The sequence below is a fragment of the Urtica dioica genome, chromosome 11 (assembly GCF_054948205.1).
Source record: "Urtica dioica subsp. dioica isolate 48M chromosome 11, U.dioica_male_clone48M_v1_H2, whole genome shotgun sequence".
Taxonomy (NCBI): Eukaryota; Viridiplantae; Streptophyta; class Magnoliopsida; order Rosales; family Urticaceae; genus Urtica; species Urtica dioica.
Window position 1 is genome coordinate 4942036 of NC_142766.1, and position 11209 is coordinate 4953244.

An 11209-nucleotide genomic window follows, 5' to 3' on the forward strand; every position below is an offset into this window, starting at 1 on the left:
GGTTTGGAACCTTGCAATATGTGATTTTGATTATGCATTATTGTGTTTATGTATTTAGGGTTTAATTATGTTACCTACCACTAAACTGGTTTTCTTTTTATTATAGACATAGCCTCTAAGAAACAACTCAGTCGCTGTAAAAAAAACAAAAAAAACAAAAAAAAAAAAAATCGGATAGTATTTGACAACAAGATCAAAGAATTTGAAAGCAATGTGCTGAACTTGAATTGTAGAATGCTTGATTGTACTAATTATGTTAGGTCATAAATAGGGAAACAAAGTGTCCTAAATGCTAAAATTAAATCCATTTAATCAAATTCTATTTGTTGCTTCCAAAGAATCAACCTTGGTCGATCTTTGTTGCATTTTTCAATCTTCTGATTTATTTTGAGCAAAAAGTTAAGTTTTGTTCAAATTCAAGTTAAAGTAAAAGTAAAGAAATAATTTTAATGAGAGAACTATGCTCTGAAGTAGACACATCATACAATCAAATGACCGATTAACGTCTTCGAAACACTCTGCTAGAACTCGGACGAGGACTTCTACTTTTGGAATGAGAGGAAAGTACTCTACAAAAAAAATAAGGACGAGAGTGTTACATGTTTAGACTATATTTAGGGTTTTCATCGAAGCACTAGGGGTTTTATATGAAGAATTTAGAGTTTTTTTAAAAAATAGAAAAATAAATAAATAAAATAAGTATAGGTCTATGTTGATAATCGCAAAAAGCCTTTGGGAGATATAGAACAAGATACCGCGAATTAATTAAGCTTTGCAATTTGTGATTTTGATTATGTATCATTGTGTTTACGAATTTAGAGTTTAATTATGTTACCTACCACTAAACCGGTTTATATTTTTTTTAATAGACGTAGTCTCTAAAAACAACTCAGTCTCTGTAACAACAAAAAAAAAAAAAAAAAAACAACTCAAATCGAAACCAAAGGTTTATATAGAAACACTCCAAAACAAGGGCACTAACCCATCAAAGTATAATTTGTTTTTGTTCAAAAGATCCGGTTTGATCTGAGTATCTGTGTCTTTCAATAATTAAGGAAATATTAGACAAACAAAATTGAAAAAGAAGTTGGATATAATTCGATACATTGTCCATGTCCTCGTGCAAAAAAAACGGATAGCATTTGACAACAAGATCAAAGAATTTGAAAGCAATGTGCTGAACTTGAATTGTGGCATGCTTGATTGCAGTAAAAGTGTTACATTATTAATACGGAAACAAAGTGTCCAAAACGCTAAAACTAAATCCATTCAATCAAATTCTATTTCTTGCTTCCAAAGAAGCAACCTTGATCAATCTTTGCTGCAGTTTTCAATCTTCCGATTTATTTTCTGTAAAAATTTAATGTTTTGTTCAAATTCAAATTACTATGCTCTGAAATAGATAAATCATACAATCAAATGACCGATTAACGTATTCGAAACACTCTGCTAGAATTCGGACGAGGACTTCCACTTTTGGAATAAGAGGAATGTACTCTACAAAAAATAAGGACGAGAGTGTTACATCTTTAGACTATATTTAGGGTTTTCATCAAAGCGCTAGGAGTTTTAAATTAAGAATTTAGAGTTTTTTTAAATAAATAAAATAAGTACGAGTCTGTGTTGATAATCGGAAAAATCATTTAGGAGATATAGAGCAAGATACCGTGAATTAATTAAGGAATTAGGGTTTGGAACCTTGCAATATGTTATTTTGATTATTCATTATTGTGTTTACGACTTTAGGGTTTAATTATGTTACCTACCACTAAACTGGTTTTAAGAAACAACTCAGTCTCTGTAAAAAAAAAACGAGATCTAAATCAGAGGTTTAAATAGAAACACTCAAAAACAAGTGCACTAACCCATCAGAGTATAATTTGCTTCTTGTTCAAAATATTTTGCTAGCTCTCGAGTATCTGTGTCTTTCAATAACTAAAGAAAAATTAGACCAACAAAATGGAAGTGGAACTTGGATATAATTCGATACATTGTCTATGTCCTCCTGCCAAAAAAAAAAAAGATAGTATTTGACAATAAGGGAAACAAAGTGTCCTAAACGCTAAAACTAAATCCATTCAATCAAATTCTAGTTGTTGCTTCCAAAGAAGCAACCTTGTTGATCTTTGTTGCTTTGACCTTATCCACTAACTCAATTTAGGTCATGTCTTTCGAAACTTCGATAGGAAATATTCTCGCATTTTTGAACACGCACAAGTGTTCTTTTATCTCTCACATGCCGTTAAACAACACTAAAACCAAAAAAAAAAATTAATAAATAAAAAAACCCATAAAAAACATTAAAATACATTAAAAAAAAAAAAAAAAAAAAACAATCAGATCCCATCGATTTTTTACACAAGTCATCGAAAATTGTCGGAGTCCATCAGAAATTGTCGAATTCTGTCGGATTTCATAAAGCTATCAGATTCTATCGGATCCTATCGGATTATTACCTAATTCAACCTTGAATTTCATCGGAAAAAGTAGTTGCATTTCATCCTAAACTATCGGATTTCATCGAAAATAACGTAAAATTCCGGAAAGTTTAACCTAAATCTACCTACTTATTTTATTTTCCTAAAAATATATCACTAAGTCTATAAAATATGAATAAAGAAGCAAACTTACCCATTTTTGACCGAATTCAACTAACTGAAGACACAAAATGATGAAAAAATGAGAGAGAATGAGAAGAGAATGAATGAACTAGAAGTTACATGGATTGAAAATGTATTTTTGTCCGAAATTGGGTCAAAAGTCTAATTTCATATATTTTCAAACTAGTGAGTTTTCTTGGTATTTTGATAATTTTAAAGTCTACAAAATGAAATTTCTGCTCTCAAGTATCTGTGTCTTCCAATAAAGAAAAATTAGGCCAACAAAATTGAAGAGGAACTTGAAGATAATTCGGTACCTTGTTCTTGTACTCGTGAAAAAAAAAAAAAAAAAAAAAAAAAAAAAAAAAGGTCGCATAGTATTTGACAACAAGATCAAAGAATTAGAAAGCAATGTGCTGAACTTGAATTGTTGAATGCTTGATTGGACTAAAAATTTTAGGTTATAAATAGGAAAACAAAGTGTACTAAACGCTAAAACTAAATCCATTCAATCAAATTCTATTTGTTGCTTCCAAAGAATCAACCTTGGTCGATCTTTGTTGCATTTTTCAATCTTTCGATTTATTTTTTGCAAGAAGTTAAGTTTTGTTCAAATTCAAGTTAAAGTAAAAGTAAAGAAAGAATTTTAATGAGAGAACTATGCTCTGAAATAGACACATCATACAATCAAATAATCGATTAACGTCTTCAAAACACTATGCTAGAACTCGGACGAGGACTTCCACTTTTGGAATGAGAGGAAAGTACTCTACAAAAAATAAGGACGATAGTGTTACATGATTAGACTATATTTAGGGTTTTCATCAAAACACAAGGAGTTTTAAATTAAGAATGTAGAGTTTTTTTTTTAATAAAAAAATAAATAAAATAAATACGGATCTATGTTTATAATCGGAAAAACCCTTTGGGAGATTTAGAGAAAGATACCGTGGATAATTTAAGCCTTGCCATTTGTGATTTTTATTATGCGTCATTGTGTTTACGAATTTAGGGTTTAATTATGTTACCTACCACTAAACTGGTTTACATTTTTTAATAAACGTCGCCTCTAAGAAACAACTCAGTCTCTGTATAATAAAATATAAAAAAATAAAAAAAAAAACCAGATCGAAATCAGAGGTTTAAATCAAGGATTGAAATGCCGATGGCCTCAAAAAACGGAAATTGCGATGGCCGATGAGAATTGCGACGGCAAAAATGTGGAAATTTGCTTAAGAAAATGCCGACGGGAATTGCGGTGCCGACGGAAATTTTGATAATACACGGAAATGCCGACGGAACTAATGTTGCATAATTTTAAATTAAAAAAGTTATTTGTGATACGTTGTCCAAATTTAAATTCAAAACAAAATAATTTACGAAACACAAATCATATAATAAAATATAAGTTAAGATTTCTTTGAAATAAGTTAAAATTTTATTATTTGAAAGTGAAAATATATTATTGAAAGTGAAATGTTGTACCATAATATATAAATATATATATGGACATTAGTTTTTTTATTTCTTTAATTTTCTTATTATAATCTACAATTTTAGATGAATAAATGTCTTTCAAACTTTACTTGTACGGTGTGCTATGTGTACCACCAATTTGGACTTTTGGTTTTATAATGGATTAATAGATTAGACTCATGTTTCTCCATACAAGTACATGAATTAATTGCTTTAATTTAATATATATTTATTTCAAAATTTTCTTTCAAAAGAGTTTGACTCTCTCTCTCTCTCTCTGCGTATGTGTCATTGTCATTGTCAATACATAAAACATTTATTTAAAAGTGGGTCACGCTTTTCTTCTTCTTCACCAATCTTTCGGCATTTTTACAGACCTTAAACATTCAAACACGAGGAAGAAAAAAATTCAAAAACACACGAAAATGCCGAATTTCTCTCAGTCCGACACAAATTCTCGGACACTTTGCCGATATCACGGCGACTTTACGACGAAATGACCGAAAATATGTTGATTTTGTTCATGGACACTCGAAATTACCTGGGCATGATGGGAATTGCGTCGTTTTGTTGGTGAAGAGTGATCTTCGTCGACTTCAAGAAGAGGAATACCTAGGTTTTTTTCGGGTTTGAGTCGATGATATTTCCCGAAAATGATAGTTTTATACAAGGAACCAAACGACACATCATCGGCAAAACGATGTGGAAACGAAAACGACATTGTTCATGCCCCGTAAAATAAAAATAAATAAAATAAAAAACCGTATAGTATTGACAACAAGGTCAAAGAATTTGAAAGCAATGTGCTAAACTTGAATTGTAAAATGCTTGATTGCACTAAAAATGCTAAGTAATAAATAGGGAAACAAAGTGTCCTAAACGCTAAAACTAAATCCATTCAACCATGAAAGTTATAATTCGATTTACTTAGATAGAATAATTAAGAAGTGATCTGGAATTACGAAGAGCGAAGCGGAGGCTCCAAGTTGCTCTTGCTCGGGTAAAACCAATTCCGAAGCTGTTCAACCGTCAAACCCTCTTCAGGCACCTGTAGATTAAATTAAATTAAATAAAAATAAGTTGGATTAATAATGAGATATAAAATAAATTGATATATACCAGCATACAAAGCTCCTGCAAATAGTCATTTAGCCTTTTTTCTTTCGCAATTTCCTCATCATACTCTCGCTTGCTCATCTTCTTATCCCCGAAGATATACTTCCTCTCCGATTCCTCACCGGTCGGATAATTTCTCCGATTTAAACTATCAATCTTTTCCAGCGTCCAAACCTCACGATCACGCGGATCCTGTGGAGATTAATAATTAAGATTTGATTAATTACACGGAATAAAAAAAAACAAGTAAAATAAAATAAACTAGGTACCGTCGAAACACAAAAAGCGTGGACAGCCTCTTCTATGAGTTTGTCGCGTGCAAGCATCTCTTCATACTCTTCCTTTGTCATCTTCAAATTCCCAGACATATAATAAACCTTCTCTTCCTTCCTCTCCTCCTCCATATCTTTGAGATATCAACAATCACACATAGTCTATTAATCAACTAACCTAATTATGATCACGATAATAATAATAACATGGATATTACCTGTGATTCTCTGGTTCATCTCTTTTGCCCTACCATTATATATATACACACATACATGTATACATATAAAGATCGGCCCGGCCCATGCTATCAAAGCAAACGATACTCAGAGTTGGGCCTGGGCCCATATGTAACGAATATCTGCGCTTCAGTTACAACTTTTATGAAATAACAATAGATTCGCCTCTTTTGTCCATAATTGACCATTCTAGATAACTCACGAGAAATTTCATTAAGCGGACTTAATAGTTGATTAAATATCAAGATTATACTCTAACTTTAAAAAATATCCATAAATAGACTTTTGTATCATAATCAGACAAAACTCTTTTTAAAGATCCAAAAATAAACTTTTATACCATAATCAGACAAAAATACCTTCAGATTCTCTATACCTCATCCACTCAAAAAATTAATTCATTTTAACACTTCAATCTTCTCTCCATCACTCTAAGCCTTTCTACTTAAGTGGATTTCATGGAATTATGGGTAAGATTACCAACTTCATCATTTTAAATAACTTTTGATTGTATATGATAGAATGTAGTGATAAAGATCAATCAAATCTGAAAACATAGTAAAAAATCTGTGTTTTAACTTTTTTGTACGATGGTATACGATATGGTATGATGAAATTTAACTTTTTTGTACGATGAAATTCGAAAAAAAAAATTATGGTATGTATGATCCTGTACGATGCGATGTTGAACGATGATGTACGATTATGTGCGATGTTGTACGATGGATAAGATAATTTTGCATAGTTTGGCTTTTTTTGCAGTTTTTATCATGGTTAACGGCACTTGGAATAAGGAAGAACATCTATGGAGGTTCACCAATGCAGATACACGTGCATTCGTAGTTCCGAAAGAGATAACGTACACGGAGTTAGTGAATTTTATATACGAGAAGCTCAAGTTAGACAGATTCGCGTACGACTTAAAATTCGAAGTCCCATACACGATGGGTACAATTCCGATGGCTCCTGTTGTTTTGAAGGACAATTGAATGGTGACGTTTCATATTTTATGAAGCACAGATATCGTAATAGATTTCCACTTTGAGTAAGTTTTGTATCCAAACAGATCACACGCCTATTACGTATCGAGGAGTATGTAAAGGGAAAGATGTGGAAGTTGGATCTCGCAATGAACCGAAGAAGAGACGGAATACTCTTGTTATCAAGGATCGACAAAATGATTCTATAATTGAAAACGAAGACGGTGGATGTGACGATGACTTGTTTAACGACTACAAGGGTGCCGAAGACGGTGACGAAGTGTACATGCGTGATAGAGATTGTAATCATAACATTGATGAATATGATGGACACAATAGTGACGAAGGTGATGAACACGAAGGTGGCGAAGGTGATGAAGACAATAGTAACGGAGATGATGGAGATAACAATGGTAGAGGTGAAAAATTTGAAGAATTCGTCAATCCGGAAGAATATGATGAGTTTGTGGAAACTTTTACAGTACCAACGGGTCACTGTGAACCATGGGTCATTGTCAGCGTGAGCCTCCGATGATCGGATCACCAATCGTTCCTTATTCATGGAAAGTACCCGAATTCACCGTCGATGATGTTGTGGAGGAAGAACCGAGTCATTATCCAAGTCATTATTCTACAGGTAATTTAGATCTCAATTGGATTTAAATTTTCAAGTAAAATATGTTAAGTTATTGTTTAACTAACATTTGAAAGTAACAGGTAGCTCAGAAGAAATATATATTGGGCAACAGTTTGAAAACAAACATGAACTGAAGAAAACATACGCGTTGAAACATAATTTTGAATTTAGAGTGAAATCTTCTTCGAAAAAGAGATGGTATGTTCTATGCAAAGACGAGAAATGCACGTGGAGGTTGAGAGGTGTCATGCAGTGATCTAATATGTGGGAGATTATGTCGTACGAGGGTAAACACTCATGTGCGCGTGTTGTTTGAACAGAGGGTCATCGAGGAGTTGCATCATGGGTCATCGGTCACGTATTTAAAGACAAGTACTCAATTAGCTCCATGGCGGAGTATTCGGCGCATAACATCAGGGAAGAAGTGAAGACAAGATGGGGTGTGAACATATCGTATCTGAAAGCTTGGAGATCCAAAGAGAAATCTATTGGGTACTTGCGGGGTACACTGGAACAATCCTATCAGAAGTTACCATCTTGGTTGTACATGTTGCAGCAAAAGAATCCTGGGACGTTAACCGACTTTGTGCGAGATGGTGACAAATTCAAGTACGATTTCTTTTCTATTGGGGCATGTCTTAGAGGCTTTAAAGCATGTCGGTCGGTCATATCATTGGACGGTGCATTTCTAAAGACAAAATACGGCGGACAGTTGCTTTGTGCAATTGCAATGGATGTGAATTCACAATTATATCCACTTGCATTTGGAGTTGTAGATAACGAGTGTCATGCTTCTTGGATTTGGTTTTTGAGAAGATTGCGAGAAGCTATCGTTGAAGACGTACCTAATTTGGCGTTCATATCCGATCGACACGTTAGCATCATACATGGTGTCGAAGTTGTGTTACCATCACTTACAACTGAATGTCCAACACAAGTTCAAGACAGATCATTGTCGCTTTGAACTGTATGATGCTGGTTACGCCTTCAATAAAATAGCATTCGAAGCTAATTTTAGACAGTTGAGACGGAAAGATGTCGAGATGGCAAAGTATCTCGAAGAAGTTGGTGTCGATCGGTGGGCCAGAGCTTTCTTTACTGGAAAACAGTAAAAGTCTAGAACTTGTTATGTAATAAATTTCAATGTTGTTGATTATATAAACGTTGTTGTTTTTATATAGGTACGACCTAATGACGAGCAACAACGCAAAAAGCTTCAACAACAAAACAAGGAATGCTAGAACGTTTTCCATTACGACTTTGCTCGAGTTTATTCGATTCACACTCCAAACTTGGTTTTTCGATCAAGAAGAGATAGCGCACAAGTTGAACACAAATTGACACCAACGTGGCAAAATGATCTCGCACAGCTAAATAATGAGGCACAGTTCGTCAATGCGTACGGGCTTGGTCTATTTGAATGACATGTCAAAGATGCAAGAGGTGATTTCGATGTAGACCTTATGGCGAAGACATGCACTTGCGGATTACCACAACAATTGAATATCCCGTGCGAGCATTCCATCGCAACACCACAACATCGAAGCGTCGACGTGTACTCGTTATGCAGTGACTTTTATTTGAAGGAGACGTGGATTGAAATGTACAAGGAAGCCATATATCCGGTTGGCAATGAAGATCAGTGGAATATCCCGGATGAGATAAAAAAAAACATGAAAGTTAAGGAACCAGTTGAAAAAAGCAAGCCGATCGACCGAAAAAAGTAAACAAGGAAGAAAATTGATCAATCGATACCCATCTCAAGGCGAAGAGGTTGTTTTCCAGCGAAAATGCGGGAAATGTGGTTGTAGGGGACATAACAAAAAGACTGCACTCGGAGGGATTGAAACTTTAGACGTGGTGTTATTTTTATTTTTAAGTTTAAAACTGTAACGTTTATTTGAGTTACATGTTTATTTTCTTTAAAAACTATAGATGTTGTGTTATTTTTATATTTAAGTTTAAAAATTTAACGTTTATTTGAGTTATATGTTTATAAGGTACTATTAAAACACATTCAATCAATACTCAACAAACCATCTTGATAATATGTTTATAAGGTACTATTACATACAATACCAAAAATATTTAAAAAAAACATCCAACAATACAAAATCATGGGATAAGCATTCCGTAGAATAAGTCGACGCAACATTTCTTTCGGAACGTTCTCATATGCACACTTTGGAGTGTGTCAAACGATTCGTTCAGTAGTAGGTGCTCGACATACTTTGCTGCGAACATCCCGCAATCACCGCTACAAAACAAAAATAACTTGAAGTTAATATACAAACTTGTCAACAATAACTTGTCAAAAAAATTGTATAAAATAACTTGTCAATAAAAACTAGTATAAAATAACTTAACTTGTCAAAAAAAAGTTGTATAAAATAACTTGTCAATAAAAAGTTGTATAAAATAAAATAACTTGTAAAAAAAGTTGTATAAAATAACTTGTAAAAAAATGGTATAAAATAACTTAACTTGTCAAAAAAAATTATATAAAATAACTTGTCAATAAAAACTTGTATAAAATAAAATAACTTGACAAAAAAAGTTGTATAAAAATTGTATAAAATAATGTTAATGAAAACTTGTATAAAATAACTTAGCTTGTAAAAAAAAAGTTGTATAAAATAACTTGTCAATAAAAACTTGTATAAAATAAAATAACTTGTCAAAAAAAAAAGTTGTATAAAATAACTTGTAAAAAAAATTGTATAAAATAACTTACCTTGTCAAAAAAAATTGTATAAAATAACTTGTCAATAAAAACTTGTATAAAATAACTTAACTTGTAAAAAAAAAGTTATATAAAAGTTTATAAAAATCTAAACATGTCACAAACTTTAAACTTGTAAAAAAAAGTTTACATGTTTATCTGCAAGCACATTGTGGGACCGTTTGATCGACTAGCCATGTAAAGGGATGTAATAAAATTTCGCCCTCGTTCAGCTCCCGGTACGACATGCGATGGTCGATAAAGAAACCACACATGGCCATAATCCTAAGCAGTGCTCGAGTCCAATTCTGCATAAATAAACATTTTAACGACCAATCAATAAACATAATAATCTTGATAACCATAAATAAACCTAATAACCGTAATAACCATAAATAAACTTTTACATACCTCCATCATCTCATTAAAGTCCTTCTGATTACCCGTCGTCTGCACGACGTCCTTCTGGCAATACAGGATGATAATGGTCCACACCTCGATGTCGACCCGAAATATGAACCAATGAAGGTTCTTGAAGTTGACGATGAAGAGGATCTTTGTACCCAGTCATCGGGGTAATCACCGCCCTCATGTCCCATTCCACGGGCTCGGTCTCTGTCCCCAGTTCGATGGCCTTCTTCTTGTTCGCTTCTTCCGTCATGAATTAGCCGTACACGTGCTGGACCCACCGACAATCCATGATTCAGACGTCTTGCCGATATCCGTTGAGCGCTCGTTGGTGAGCCCGAAGCATGCACAGTATGGTATCAATATGATGCGAAATAACAAACATATAACGTTACTTTAAATTAAAAGGGAATGGGAATTATAACAAATAATGTACGGAATCGTGTAGCCATTTGGTGGACTCCAACAACGTCGTGAAGAATGATCTGCGTCGCGAGTCTTCAGGTGATCAGAACCCAAGAATTTGTCGTTCCACTTCGACGTCCGCATCCACTCCACGAAATTATTAAAATCCTTTTCCTTCGCGTCCTTCAATGGGTTGAACGCACGGATCCGCTTTTATGCGTACTTCGGCTTCGTCGGATCTGTGAACGCATCCCAATGCATCGTCTTCTGTCGCACATGCCGCTTTGCATATGTCGAAGTTTTTTGTGCCTCTTCTCTTTTCCTTTTAAGCGGGGTAGCGAGCGGGAGTTCCTTGT

General features: G+C 33.7%; 1 protein-coding gene across 1 annotated transcript; it reads right to left on the bottom strand.

Moving 5' to 3' along the window:
- Nucleotides 1-4887: 4887 nt before the first annotated feature.
- Nucleotides 4888-5653, bottom strand: LOC149380807 (uncharacterized). The gene is made up of 3 exons (XM_089602179.1): nucleotides 5462-5653; nucleotides 5196-5384; nucleotides 4888-5124 (listed from the first exon to the last, which is right to left on the bottom strand). Exons 1-3 carry the CDS (start codon nucleotides 5594-5596, stop codon nucleotides 5035-5037), a joined length of 414 nt encoding a protein of 137 aa, XP_089458305.1. The 5' UTR covers nucleotides 5597-5653; the 3' UTR covers nucleotides 4888-5034.
- Between the last annotated feature and the right edge of the window lie 5556 nt (nucleotides 5654-11209).